Here is a 15,726-nt window from a genome sequence, read left to right on the forward strand (position 1 = left end):
TACTTACTCTCAGTAGACTCACAAGTAAACTGAGAAACGAGTCAGTTGAACTAGTAATCTAAAGTGTTACCAAGGCTGGAAAGTTATGCAGAAAGCACTCAGGACGTACAGGATAGACCTGAAATTGTAGACAGAAAAATGGCCCCCAGTGATGCCCACAGCTTAATCCCTAGAACCTGTGGAATATGTTACCTTACATGGTCAAAGAGATGTTGCAGACTTGATTAAATTAAGAATCCTGCCTCCTCATGTGAAGAGTTGACTCACTGGAAAAGACTCTGATGCTGGGAGGGATTGGGGGCAGGAGGAGAAGGGGACGACAGAGGATGAGATGGCTGGATGGCATCACAGATTCGATGGATGAGTTTGAGTGAACTCCGGGAGTTGGTGATGGACAGGGAGGCCTGCTGTGCTGCGATTCATGGGGTCGCAAAGAGTTGGACACAACTGAGCAACTGAACTGAACTGAGATGAGATTATCCTGAATTACCCTGGGGTTGGCGGGGGGCGGGTGGGGGGGGTGCCAGGAGTCCAATGTTCCTAGGGTTCTTATCACAGGGAAGCAGGAGGGTCAGAGGCAAAGACGGAGATGTGATGATGGAAGAAGAGGTCAGAGAGAAATTTGAAGATGTCAACACTGCTGGTTTGAAGACAGACGAAAGGATATGACCTGAGGAATGTGGATGGCCTCTAGAAGCTGAAAAGGGTAAGGAAGTAAGCAGATTCTCCCCGGAGCCTCCAAACAAAGTACAGCTCATCTAGGGTACTAGATGGGGATGGGGGAAATTGAGGGAGGGGAAGCAGCTTAGGCTTCAGGACCTGTGATGACAGAAATCACGCCTGCTTTCTCATCCTTGAACATATAGCACCCACCGATGTGCCTAGGACTTACTAAATACAAGAAAGATTTGCTAAGTGAACAAAGACATTCATTAATCAACACAGGAATGAAAGGAAGAATGGGACAAGGAAGCTGAGACTTGGAGGATAATTTGAAGGTAAGAAGGTGGTGGAGGTGAGCCCTAAAAATCATGACACTGAGAAAGATGCTGACAGGGTGCCTCTTGGCAACAGTACAGTGTGACTACAGTGTTTTGGAACACAATTTACCGAAGATGGTAATGGGAAATTTCTTCACATTTGAGCAATTTCTGTTTTCACTCAGAAAAATATGAGGACTTCCATCTCATTATTTACATGGTTTGTAAGTTCATTTAGTTTATTCAATCAATTCTTCCTCTTCTGTAAAGATTGTTTATAGGAGGGGGTATTATTTATTCTCTTTTTTCTTTCCTACTCCCTCACCCAGCCATTTCTCTTTGCTTTAGTTATTTCCAGATCTATTCAGTGGTTCCCAAAACCCAAGGATATCTCCTGGAAGGTTTTCCAATAGCGTATCCTGGAAGGTTTTCCAGTATCCTTTCCTTTTAGCTACCCTCCTGGATTTCCAGTCTGAGAGTTTCAGAGTTTTGAATCATCACTTGTATTGCCCTCCTCCTTCCCTCAATACCCAAACAGTGCTGGTTATGTTAATTACATATTGAAATCTCTCTTAAGTCCATCTTCATCTTCATTTCCACAAGCTTGCAACCAAAGCAGAGAAAAGTGCCACTCTTTGTCACCTCCTTTTTTCTGGATTAGCACCAACCCACCCTTCCTGGCTGTGTTTCTGCAGACTGTATCTGGCTCCAAACTCTCAAATCCCAGCTTTAAGCACACTTTCCTATACACATTGGCCTTCAATGGGGCCTTGAGGTCCTCCTCTGCCCCTAAGCAACTGCACGATCCTGAGAAATTTAGTTATCTATTTTTTTTTAAGTGAAAGTAAGGTTATTTAGAGAGATACATATTCAATAGGCAGCATACAGACCCCCTCAGAAAGCAAGAGTGGGCCTCAACTTCTTATCAGTAAAACTAAGCGTATCCTATTACCTATTTGAAAATGATAACTACCATTATCTATTTCATCTGTTTAGAAGAATATCCTTTGAAAACTTGGACGTGCTATAAAATATTAGCAGTGTTAATTTTCATTCACTGACCAAGTGTTCACTGGACAATGAAGGATAATGCAATGGACATTAAAAATGCATCTCTTCCCTTAAAAATATACTTAGGAGGGAAATGTGCGTGACTAAAACAACTTTATGACTATATAAAGTGATACGTGACTGAGTGCCCGTGGTAGTCTCTCCATGTTACTAAATTTCCATTTTACAGCTGAAGGAACTGAATTCTAAGTGGCACTTCATTGCATACTTGCCTCTACGGATCTGGTTGACTTCTTTTTCTACCTAATAAGTTTGCCAAAGAATATGTCCCTTTGACTTACTTTTCTTCTCTATTAAACCTTGAAGAAAGTATAATATTTGGATTGGCAAACAAGTAGATGGTTCTAGAAGGGAGAATATGAATAAAGAATTAAATCCAGGTGCACTGGGACAACCCAGAGGGATGGGATGGGGAAAGAGGTGAGAGGGGAGTTCGGGATGGGGGTACACATGTACACCCATGGCTGATTCATGTAAGTGTATGGCAAAAACCACCACAAGTAATTAACCTCCAATTAAAATAAATAAATTTTTTTTAAGAGTTAGATCCAGGAATGATTAAATTAGATGTAGGAGCCAAGAAAACTGATTCATCTGACTGGTATAGAGAACTTGTGCAATGTGTAGTAAATCAGTTTAAGAAGATACGGAAGGGTTTTAGGTGTCAGACTGAGGACTGGGCACTTGATCCTCTGAAGAGATCGCTAATGGATAAGAAGTTTTTTGTTTTCTTTTAGGATGAGTCTGTCATCACAGAATGGAATAAAGCTAGGATGGCAACTGCATCTCAGCTTGTGTGTCAGTTCAGTTCAGTTCAGTCGCTCAGCCATGTCAGGCTCTTTGCAACCCCATAGACTGCAGCATGCCAGGCTTCCCTGTTCATCACCAACTCCCGGTCAACACCAACCATTTGTAATAGCTTATTATAGGTCCCTGTTTAGAAGATTCTCAGGTTACTTTGGCTCATAGGAGGAAGCGCCTTGATCAATTAATTTTATCTTCTGTAATCACAGGAAACTGGGTGTTCTCTATTCATGGAGTAAGACCAAGACTGTCTCATAGCAGAAAAAAAATAGGAAAGTCATACTAATCCATCTTGAATACAGTTAAGGACAGAATCAGAGTAACAGAAGTGAAAATGTAAACACAACAAAACCAAGAGTTATAGGTTTTACTATTTAAACTTTGAGAGGAAATCAAGAACATGAGCAATAAGAGAAACCTGAGCATTTAAAGCACAGGGAAGCACCGTGACAGGTGGATGCTGTTCCTGTAAAAGAGAGAGAGGTAGGGGAACTCAGGATACTCTGGAGTGTCAGAAGAGAGAGAAGGAGGATACCAGGAAAACATTCTAGTCAACCAGTCCTAACTACTATAAAAGGGTAACTGGGTACAAAAGGTTTCCCAGCAGCACAGCAAGAATGACCATGTCGATCAGCTATTGCTCTCTGCAAAGTGGGCCTGATCTAGGGATGCAGAGGTGAGAATGCCCTTGTAAAGTTTCAGGCTAGCAGAAGAGAAAGACTTGTAAGAAACAACCATTAAATAAGTGCAATACCAGGATGATATAAGCATCCTTTCAGAGCACAAAGCAGAAGAAAGTGAATTTGTCATGAGAAATCAGAAAAGAACAGAGAAGCTAGCATCTGACTGCTATCCTGTTCATACGGCCATGGGATTAATTTGTATATTTATATGGTATTTATTTTATTCTATTCTATATTTTATACATTTGGAGTACTTTAAAGTAATGTGACAGATACTATAATATATATTTATATATAAACATTCCACATGTTCTTTTATCCACTGTACTTCTAAAAAGTATTAATTTTTCTGCATTTGGGAGGATTATAAACAGAGTTACTATGAACAATCTTGTATATGTTTCCAGGTGCAGATATTAAGAGGCTCCTTTATTACCATCTTTAGAAGAGCCAAAATCAGTACGTCAGCTTTTCCTGCTTTTTTTTTTAAGCTTATATAGTAGAATTTGAATTTTGTTTTCCTTTGCCTTTTCATTTTGGCCCAGTTACGTTTATAAGACTCATCTAGTTTTCATTATTGTATACGTGTACCATATAATAAATATATCCACTAAAAATTCAAATGTATAAATATTCCATACTTATACATACCAGCTATTTTTTTTTTTTGGAAATACGAACTGTTTCCAGGTGTGGATAGTTAAAAACAATACTGTTTGAACATTCTTGTTTATGTAACTTGTTAGAATGTAAACTGGGGGTGGAATTGCTGCTTTGTGTATCTCATGTATCTTCAACTTTATATGATATTACCAAACTGTTTTCCAAGGTAGTTGCTACAGTTTACACTCCCACTAGCATTGCAAGAGACTTTTTGTTGCTTTATATCCTCACCAATACTTGGTACTGTCAGATTTTAAAAACTATCCATTGTATATATTGTGTTATTTATTGCAAAGTTAATCTATATTTCCTCAAGTATTATGAATAACATCACTGAGTTTAAGTAAGCATCTCTGCATATGCTCATTACTAAATTTGAAAATGTCTCTTTTTGTGGGATGCCTGTCCATGTCTCTTGTGCATTTTTCTAACAGGTCATCTGCCATTTTTACTCCTTCTCCATTTCATAAATTACGTCTATCTTCTTTTACTCTGGCTTATCTTTACATTCAGAAAACGAAGATCATGGCATCTGGTACCATCACTTCATGGGAAATAGATGGGGAAACAGTGGAAACAGTGTCAGACTTTATTTTTGGGGGCTCCAAAATCACTGCAGATGGTGACTGCAGCCATGAAATTAAAAGACGCTTACTCCTTGGAAGAAAAGTTATGACCAACCTAGACAGCATATTCAAAAGCAGAGATATTACTTTGCCAACTAAGGTCCATCTAGTCAAGGCTATGGTTTTTCCAGTGGTCATGTATGGATGTGAGAGTTGGACTATGAAGAAGGCTGAGCTCTGAAGAATTGATGCTTTTGAACTGTGGTGTTGGAGAAGACTCTTGAGGGTCCCTTGGACTGCAAGGAGATCCAACCAGTCCTTTCTGAAGGAGATCAACCCTGGGATTTCTTTGGAAGGACTGATGCTAAAGCTGAAACTCCAGTACTTTGGCCACTTCATGCAAAGAGTTGACTCATTGGAAAAGACTCTGATGCTGGGAGGGATTGGGGGCAGGAGGAGAAGGGGACGACCAAGGATGAGATGGCTGGATGGCATCACTGACTCGATGGACGTGAGTCTGAGTGAACTCCGGGAGATGGTGATGGACAGGGAGGCCTGGTGTGCTGAGATTCATGGGGTCGCAAAGAGTCGGACACGACTGAGCAACTGAACTGAACTGAACTATCTTTACATGCTTCATATGATGACATTTGGTAAACAAAACTCCAGTGAAGTTTAATGATAATGTTTAACATTTCTTGTACATATTCTCCTATATTTTCTTTTAAATTTATAGTTTGTCTGCTACTTTAGGACTTTGAGCTGGGATGATTTGGGGGATGATGGGATGGGATAGGATGCAGGTCTAATTCCATTCATCATGGGTGTGTGACTGTCTCATCATTGTATATTAATGACAGTCTTTTGCTCACTGCTCTGCAGTGCCACATTTGTCACAAGTAAGACACCAATATAAGTGAGCTTTTCCTCACTTTTGTGTTCTCTGCTCTGTCCTGTTGACCTGTTCATTTATCTCTGAACCAGTAGCACACTGCACTGATTATTAGGGCTTTATAATACATTTATAAGGGCTTTATAATACATACATAAGAAAACAAGCTCTCCCTCTTGTTCATATAGTTCAACAGCTGTGCCTATTCTTGGCCATTTGAGTTTTGTAGAAAATTTAGAATGAGTTTATCAACTGCCATTAAAACATCCTATCAGAATTTTAATTGTGACTCAGTTTATATCTATAACAAAATTTGAGAATTGACATCTTTTCAACGTTGTGTATTCTGATCGATGGACATTGTATTTCCTTCCATTTTAAAAGATACCATTAATTTAAGTGTTTCAGGTATTCGTAATGCCTCACAATGAATTTTTATACCTTCATCCTGTGTAGGCTGACACGTCTGAACTTAATCTCTAAAATAAGTTAGGAGTGTGAGGAGGAAGACAAAGAAGAGAAGACGGAGGAATGGGGAGGACAGAGTAGGAGCAGAGGAGAGGAGGAGGAAGGGAGAGAAACAGCCAGGTGGGCAGAACAGGCGAGAAGCAGGGAGGAGCGCGGAGGCAGACACGGAGGCAAGAGGAAGGGGAGCAGAGGCAGGAGGCCGCGAGGAGAAGGCAAGGGTTTCATCTTCTGTTCTGTAGTCAAGTCAGAACACTTAGATTTCCTTTAGGCTAACTCACCGTTGCAAATGCCACTCAGAGAACTGACCAATGTGCTTTGTTCATACTGAAATAAAAACACATAAAAAGATGAATAACATTATAAAAACTCATTTCTGTCCCTAAAAAAGAACATCATTCTTTTGACCACAATAACAACAACAAAAAATAGTCTCCAATAATTATTTTCTCTAGCTTTTCTTTCAGAATGATAAATACAACAAACGGAAATAATAAGTTAGCTCTAAGTTTATGTTAGCTCAGTTGATAATTTATCAAGTCAGACTCTCTTTATTAGAACTTTTTCTGCAAGATTGTTTTGACTTCTTTTCATCAGGAAGTGAACATTTACATGTGTTTTTCATGTATGTATCCAATCAGAAATTAACCTCATTAACACAGCACTCAAAGAGAGAGCCACCAAATATGTATTTCATATTATACAGAAGTCAGTTATTCATTTAGGATGAGGTCCATGCATGTTGCCATAAATGGCATTATTGTATTTTTTATGGCTGAGTAATATGAAGTAAGCCATACACAGAAAGATAAATATCATATAATATCACTTACACAGGGAATCCAATCAAAAAAAAATGATACAAACGAACTTACATACAAAACAGAAACAGACTCACAGACTAGAAAACAAATTTATAGTTACCAATGGGAAAAGGGTGGGGGAGGGATAAATTAGGAGTCTGCGATTAACAAACACACACTAGTATATATAAAATAGGTAAGAGACAAGGACATACAGTAGAGCACAGGGAACTATACTCAGTGTTTTGCAATAACCTATAAGGGAAAAGAATCAGGAAAAAAAAGATATATATGTCACTGAATCACTATGCTGTACACTTGAAACTAACAAACCACTGTAAATAAACTATACTTTAATAAAAATAAATAATTTTTTAAAAAATTAGCTGTTCATCTGAAGCTTCATGAAAATGTCCAGGAAAAAAAAATTCCAATTTATGGAAATGCTGGAGAATGAAAATGACTTTATATCCTACAATTAAATTTTTTTGAAATTAAAAATAATTGATGCCTTTAAAATTAAAACATGCTATATATTTCTCAACAATGTCATTGTTATTACTGTTCATGATGATAGCAATTGTTATTACTTGAGTACTTAGTGTATACTAAGAACTTTACATTAATCATTTAATTCTCAGAATAATCCTATGAAGTTACTGACATCATTTTCCACATGAAAGTCAGAAAATTTTTAAATTTGGAAGACTTCTAATGATTGAAATGGTTAAATAGTTTGACCAAAGTCATAAAGCTAGCAAGAATTAAGTTAAAACCTAAGTCCATGTCTTTCAACTCTGTACCTCTTGCTCCAAACTGCTACATTATACTACTTTCCCATTAAATCAGTTTTCATCTTGGAGGGTGACCATAGAATATCAATTTCCCTTAATACCCACTGTGTGTGTGTGTTAGTCACTCAGTCATATCCAGCTCTTTGTGATCCTATGGACTGTAGCCCACCAGGCTCCTCTGTCCATGGGGTTCTCCAGGCAACAATACTTTTTGCAATGCCCTTCTCCAAGGGATCTTTCAACCCAGGGATTAAACCCTATCCAGGGATTGAACCCGTGTGTCTTAAGTTTCCTGCACTGGCAGGCGTGTTCTTTACTACTAGTGCTACCTGGGAAGCCACTGGTACTGCACCCACTGGCACAGCTTATATACTTTAAGTCTGATTCTGACAGTTATCAAATAATTTTCCCCAGGTTATTTTATATTTCTAAGTCTCAATATTTTTTTTTTTGTAACATTCAAATAGTCAGTTACATCATGGGGCTGACGACAAGTACGTTAGATAACCCAGGTAAAGAGATGAGCCCTTGAAACACAGCCAATGAACATGAGCTTCCTTTCTCTCCTCTTAAAAATACCTTGTCTGAAACCTCTTCTGCAGAAGAATTTCAAATTATTTATATAAATACTCCACCCTGAAGAAGGTGGAGCATGACTTCACATTCCCTAAATATAAGCTGCACACAGTGACTCACTTTCAAAGAGTATAGCATGCAAAAGGGGAAATAAAGTAATTTTATAGGGGAGAAACCTGACAAATACTACTTCATCCAAGAGATCAAGATTAATATCTACAGTGAGAAATCATGTTGATGTTATGTACCCTTGATACAAATGTGATGAAAATGGCACTTCACCTCTATAGTTTTCTTCCTAAAAAAACCCCATATTCCCAGTGCTATCACAAGAAAAAATAAGAGAGAATTCCAATAGAGGGGCATTCTACAAAACATCTGACCAGTACTACTCAAAATTGTCAAGACCATTCAATAAAGGGAAAGCCTAAGAAACTGTCACAGTCAAGAGGAAACTAAGGAGACAGGACAACTAAATGTAACGTGATATACTGGATGGAATTCTAGAACAGAGAAAGGATATCAGGTAGAACTAAGTAAATCTAAATAAAGCATGTGTGCTAAATCGCTTCAGTCCTGTCCAACTCTATGCCACCCTATGGACTATAGCTCGCCAGGCTTCTCTGTCCATGGGATTCTCCAGGCAAGAATACTGGAGCGGGTTGTCATGCCCTCCTCCAGGGGATCTTCCTGACCCAAAGGTCGAACCCACATCTCTTAAGTCTCCTGCACTGGCAGATGCATTCTTTACCACTAGCACCACCTGAGAAGCCCAGATAAAGCACGGACTTTACTTAATGATCACATATCCATATTGGCTGATGGATTATAATAAATATATCACACTAATGCAAGATGTTAATAATAGAGGAAACTGTGTAATGTGGGGTATATATAGGAACTCTCTCTATATATAGGAACTCTCTCTATATATAGGAACTCTCTATACCAACTACTCAGTTTTTCTGTAAATCTAAAACATTGTTTCAAAAACAAAGTCTAGTTTTGAAAAACATCTTGCTTGAGCAAAAGAAAATTTTAGATAAATGGTAGATTGAAACTTCTCTCGCAAGGTGAGCACGAAATGGTAATGAACAGTGAATACCTGTAGCTCTATATAATAATAAGCACAAATCCATCAAACACTAGCAGCCTGAGATCCTTCTAAGCCTCTGTATTCAGGGAGATATTTAATGATGATATAGAGGCTCAGTGGTAAAGAATCCACCTGCCAGTTCTAGAGACACAAGACACACGGATTCAATTCTGGGTTGAAAAGAACCCCTGGACAGTGTGCCGGGCATTTAGTGTTCAGTTAAGTTCAATCGCTCAGTCGTGTCCGACTCTTTGCGACCCCATGAATCGCAGCACACCAGGCAAAAAAAAAAAAAAGAAAAGAACCCCTGGAGTAGGAAATGGCATCCTGCTCCAGCATTATTGCCTGGGAAAACCTGTGGACAGAGGAGCCTGGTAGGCTAAAGTCCATGGGGTCTCAAAGAGTTGGACACAACTGAGCATATAGAATATAAAAGTATATCATTATATAATCTAACAGAAGATCCTTTTTCTATTCGTGTTTTGAATGGGATGTGAATCTTCCTGCTCCGGAGTGTTTTAAATGTCCATCACCACCATCTGTTGAAAACACAGCTCTCAGAGAAGAGAAAATCAAGGCCCTGGCAGAGCACTCCAGTTGAAGGCACAACTGCGGACTGTTCTGTGCAGCCTGATAAAGGGGGGCAAAGTTGCAGTAGCGATTAACTGCTGCAGACGTCTTACTCTAAAACTGAACCTGGAGTAAGTGCCTAGTCCTCAAGACAAGTAGATATCCTTGACAGTGTCTGACAAGAATAATACAAAGTGCTCCAAACAGCACTCAAGCTCAAGACTATCCTTTTAACCATTCCAAATAAAGGTTTATCCCAGGTTCCTCTGAGAGCAGGGCTTCCAGATTGCCATCCAAATCCTTGGTATTCCTTTAAAACTCACAACATACAAATATACATACAATATTTGCATCATTATCATTATAGTGGAACTCAGTTTCAACAAATTCTTCCTCACCATCATAACGTTCTGAGTTGAAGAATCCTTTTGAGTGTCTTCATCTACTAATAACCTAAATTCAATGAACCTTGTTTGATTTTTAGACTCAATTTTCTGAAATCCCAAGTGGGTAAAATATATGTGGAAACTACTCACAAAAGACCGTGTTAATGAGATTTGTTTCTAAGATACACTAGAGGTAAACACATGTCATTTTGCAATTTCTGAAAACAGGTTGGAGCAACCTTAATCTTTCAGGAAAATAAGGAAAACACTATCAACTATTGATAAATAATTAGTAATAAGAATTGCCATGTCAGGTACTCTACTAGAAATGATAAAGCCCACAATTTAGTATATTATTTCAAGAAGTAAGTTTACATTTTGGAAAAACAAGACCACAAACTTCTTGTAGGTTAATTAGGTTACATGAAGCTCTAGACAGATTTTCCCATAATGCTGTTATACATGGTGGTTATAAAGTCAGCCACAAGAACATACCTGTCTCATATACAGGTATAGAATGGTTTTGTGATGAAAAACAGGCCTAATATATTAATACAACTTGAACAATTAGATATATATCTCCCCCTTAGCATAAGAGCAAGTTCTTTTCAACCCAAAATCACAGGTGGTGGCTCCTAATATTCTGATGAAAGTGACATCTAAAAGAGCTCAAGGTCTAATACTTTGGCCACCTGATGCGAAGAACTGACTCATTTGAGAAGACCCTGATGCTGGGAAAGAGTGAAGGCAGGAGGAGAAGTGGACGACAGAGGATGAGATGGCTGGATGGCATCACCGATTTAATGGGGATGAGTTTGAGTAAACTCCGGGAGTTAGTGAGGGACAGGGAAGCCTGGTGTGCTGCAGTCCATGGGGTCGCAAAGAGTCGGACATGACTGAGCAACTGAGCTGAACTGAACTGAAGGTCTAATAGCTTCTAAGTAGCTTACCCAGGCAGCTCAGCTCCTAAGTCCATGCTCTTAACATTGCAGAGGGCTTGAAGATTCAAATGATTATGCATACCTCTTTCTCATGCACATTTTATTTGCTATCTCTCTTAACTGAGATAATTTGTGGAGATAAAAAATGATGGCAATTTAAGACAATGTTATCATAATGAGGCCAACAGTTTATACCTCTTTGAGTCATCTACTGTATTCTCTTTTAGAGGTAGACCTAACTCTTCTTTCTCTTGGTAAAAATATTCTTAATTTAAGTGAATTGTCTTTTTTATTTCTCCCAGGGTTATAGCACCTAGTACACAGGCTTCCCTGATAGCCCAGCTGGTCAAGAATCTGCCTGAAATGTGGGAGACCTGGGTTCGATCCCTGGGTTGGGAAGGTCCCCTGGAGGAGGGCATGGCAACCCACGCCAGTCTTCTTGCCTAGAGAAGTCCACGGACAGAGGAGCCTGGGGTCGCAAAGAGTCAGACACAACTAAGTGACTAAGCACAGAGCAGCACAACACACACGTCCTTCAGATATTTGCTGACTTGAGGAGTGAATGAACACGTGAATGAACAAGAGTGATCACCTAAAGGCTAACTACAAACCAAATAAAAATTATAACATCATATAAGATTTTACTGAGGGAAGAGGCCTCTCAACATTTCTATAATGTATTATAGTTACATGATTCCTTTCTGGGGTATCAAGATATAGGATTACCTGTAGCATGATATAATCAAAAGAGTTGACCTTACCTTTCTGATTTCATCAAGTGGTTGGTTTCCAGTATTTTCTTTTTGGATTATGTTCATTATATCATTATGGAACTTCTTTGCGTTCAGAAAAACAAGTGGGTTGTTTATTGAGATAATTTTCACCCGCTGCAGGGTTTCCTTTTAGAGGAAACAAATGAATAGATTCAGAGTTCTGAATGAAATAAATCCTACAATGAATTGAAACCCTGTAAGTACAAATGGCACTCAATCATGATTGACAATTTCTTTGCTTATGTTTTCATTATTGAAAATTTTTGGAGGATTAAATATACTACCATACGTCTGAAGGAAAATATGTACTTCTTTACTAAGAAACATTAGCAACCGTTAGATAAGTCTGTAGCCTTTCAGAAAATACCCCTTATTCCTACTGAGTTTTGGAGAAGCAAAAGACTATCCAAAGAGTATCAGAAAGACTTATCCTCCTAACAGTACCTCTTCTACTCAATCCAGAAATTTAAAATTCCTTTACCTAGCCATCCCGTATCTTTTAAAATGAAAATACGGCCTGAAAGGTCAACTGTCAATCATTTTACCTCATAATGATGTAGCCTTCCTTTGCCTGGAAGTCACCTTACAAGTGACTGACAGTTCTAACTGGGAGAAAGAAACCAAGAGGTATTACCAGGAAGGTAATTTCACTTTGGGCAGGCCTAGATTATATCCGATTGCCAGGAGGTAGACAAGACATGAAGAAATGGAGAAGGAAAAATTTCAATACAAAATTTGTCTGCTGCAGCCATTTGCCCAGGTCTTCCTGGCAATACCATCTTTGCCATGACGTGTGGGCTTCCCTGGTGTCTCAGATGGTAAAGAATCCACTTACAATGCAGGTGACCTGGCTTCAGTCCCTGGGTTGGGAAGATCCCTTGGAGGAGGGCATGGCAAACCACTCCAGTATTCTTGCCTGGAGAATCCTCAGGGACAGAGGAACCTCATGGGCTACTGTCCATGGGGTCACAAAGAGTCGGACACAACTGGGTGACTAAACACAGCACAGCACCAGGACCTTTGGAGCAGGGGTCTATCTTAGAAACTGAGAGAAATGGAAGCTCTATGAAATGATAATTCCTTACCTACTAAATAAAGCAGTACGCCTTCAGACACATACAGACAGAGAGAGAAAGACTGGAAAATAATAGATAATGTGAATTTGGATAATTCATTTAACCTCTCTTAGCTTCCTTGTTTTTTAAAGTAGGTCATTTTTTTTTAACAAGTTCATCATTAAATAAGTCTGAATTCATTTTTCCCACATGGTATTGTACATGGTCATCTGTTGAAACTGCTTTCCTTTTTTTAAAACAGAGATTAGCTTTAAAAAGTCATAGATACTGTGAGTTCTGTATAAACTGGTGGATAGTAAGTTAGTTTCTTTGTTTTGACTTACAAGCTTCAACTTCTTCACAGAATAAAGAATGTAGGCCAAAGAAAGCATAAGTAGTCACACATACAGAACAGTATTGTTTTTATAATTTGAAGCTTTCTGAATGGACAGGTTCAGTCCTGATGTAACTGTAAAAAGATTACTTAATGAATAGACTGAAAATACTACAAAGTGTTATTAACTTTAATCATTAGTAGTGTGTAAACAGCCCTGTTATTAATTGCTATTCAAACTTAAAAACATATTTTTGAATCCCCAAGAAGGCGGCAGGGATACACAATCATGTCACCTTGTACTTAGGAGAGTGCCCATATATATTTCAATAGAAACTTTGGTTTTAGGAAAGAATCACAAACATTTAAAATAATGGCTTTAATTATCATTTAAGTGTATCACAGGGGAAAGTGTACTTTAATTAAATATACATACAAGTGATACTGGCAAGGTTGAAAGTTATTCTTAATTTTGATAACTCTAAAAACTAGTTTGTACATGACAAGACAAGAAAAAGAGCCATTTCTTTGAAGCAAGCAAACAAAAAGGTTCACAGTGTTTTGCATCCAACAGTATGCATTTTATGACAATAGCATGTACACGCTGAGCACCCTAGATCTCTCTTTATATCCTAAAGAAAATGGGTATTTACATTATTCATGAGCTATACCAAATTTAAAGAAAGATCAGTAGTATACTCACCCCTTAGTCAGGATAAACTGTCCTGGGGTGTACAGCTTTGGCACTATCATTAAAATTGTTTGCAAAAGGAACAGAGAACTAAACAAAATAAAACATCTTTCCTTGAGAGTGGGGAATCTTTTATTTGCTGTTAAAATCAACAAATACTAATGATAAAGTAAAAACTGGAATAGGGGCCCACAAACATTATTTAAGTAAGTTGACCAATACACATTACAGCTTTAAAAATAAAAGCTATATATGTTACAAGCCCCGACCAGGCAGTATCAAAATGACATTTATTTCTTTGCTTGCTTTGTGATCATAGCCCTTGAAGCTATTTCAGGTCTCGGGGCACTTGACTTCTTTTTCTCTGCAGGCTGTAAAATCTGAAGAGAACACATCAGTGTCTCACCCACACTCATCGTGGCACCTGCTTTGTCACGCTCTCCACAATAACTGGATGCAGAGAACAGAGTGACCAACTGTCTCTTTGCAAAAAACATCTATCCACCATCAACCTCCCGATGGGCTCTACATACAAGATCCAAATCACTTTTATGGAGAAATTCGCAACCACTTCTGCACCAAGGGCAAAGCACGACCCTCTGTCATTTTCAAACACCAGCCAAAAACATCCTTATCAGGTTCAGACCACAAAAGGCCACAAAGACAATCTTGATCTAAGTCATCGATTGGCTGCATAATTCACCAAAACCACTCCACAGATTGGAGAGCTGGTGATAAACCTCCATGACAGCAGAATATTTTCTCATCCAGGATGACTGCTATCCATAAACAGTTAAAGTAGCCTGCGAAAGTTTTCCATACTTTAATGTTATATCTTCTTTTAATTCATCATAAAATCCCTAAATTCTACTGATATTGTCACATTCGTGGTTTCCTCTGAGAAGAAAACAATCTAGAGATATTTGATTTTGGAAGCCAGTAAGAGGCAGAGAGTGTCCAATGACTGCTTTCCCTTGTTCACATAGCCCCCAAGAAACAAGTAATTACTTTTGGAGGGAAACCACTGTACTCAGAAAGTCACAGCAAATCACATAGGATTGCGCATGGATATCACCTTATATTTTGAACGGTGCTTTCAGTCCTAGTGGGACAGCAGGCTGACTGAGAAAGCTCTCTCAGGACTTTAACAACCACAGTCCTCTGATTTCATGCCCCTGTAGCTGGACGTTGTGCCAGGCTTGGACCCTCTCCTGCAGCAACCATTGGATGCTGTCAGTGCTGTTCCTCTAGATATCCTCCATCGCCTTCCGACGCCCACCCTCCCGCAGCAGCACTGCCGCTGGCTCCACCCGGATCCTCACTTTCTTTCCCATCCCAGCAGCGCAGAGGCGCTGCTGCAGCACTGCAGAAACCACAGCCGCACCACCCCCTCAACCGCCCCGTCACTCCCAATGACTGCTCATTGCCTCCTCCTCCTTCCCCTACTGGAACCGTGAGAGCTAAAGCAGGTACATTTTTAAACCGGATAATCTCAAAAAGTTTCTATAGCTGCACAACTGTTTAAGCTCTATAAAGTGAGGAGATTTGCCACAACTAAACAATTCAGGAAAATAAAAACCTTT

At 39.0% G+C, this 15,726-nt stretch overlaps 1 protein-coding gene and 1 pseudogene across 1 annotated transcript in view; both read right to left on the bottom strand.

Annotated features, from left to right (window-relative positions):
- Positions 1–15,726, bottom strand: part of SLC26A7 (solute carrier family 26 member 7) — a 146,878-nt gene that overhangs the window by 17,471 nt on the left and 113,681 nt on the right. Inside the window, exons 13-14 of the mRNA XM_052651652.1 lie at positions 12,052–12,189; positions 6,406–6,451 (exon numbers count right to left, since the gene is read on the bottom strand). Coding sequence (XP_052507612.1) covers positions 6,406–6,451; positions 12,052–12,189 — 184 coding nt within the window. The remainder of the gene's footprint in view (positions 1–6,405; positions 6,452–12,051; positions 12,190–15,726) is intronic.
- On the bottom strand, positions 14,434–15,405 carry LOC128059258 (serine/threonine-protein phosphatase PP1-gamma catalytic subunit-like; annotated as a pseudogene).

Source organism: Budorcas taxicolor, chromosome 14, assembly GCF_023091745.1.
Source record: "Budorcas taxicolor isolate Tak-1 chromosome 14, Takin1.1, whole genome shotgun sequence".
In the NCBI taxonomy this organism is placed as follows: Eukaryota; Metazoa; Chordata; class Mammalia; order Artiodactyla; family Bovidae; genus Budorcas; species Budorcas taxicolor.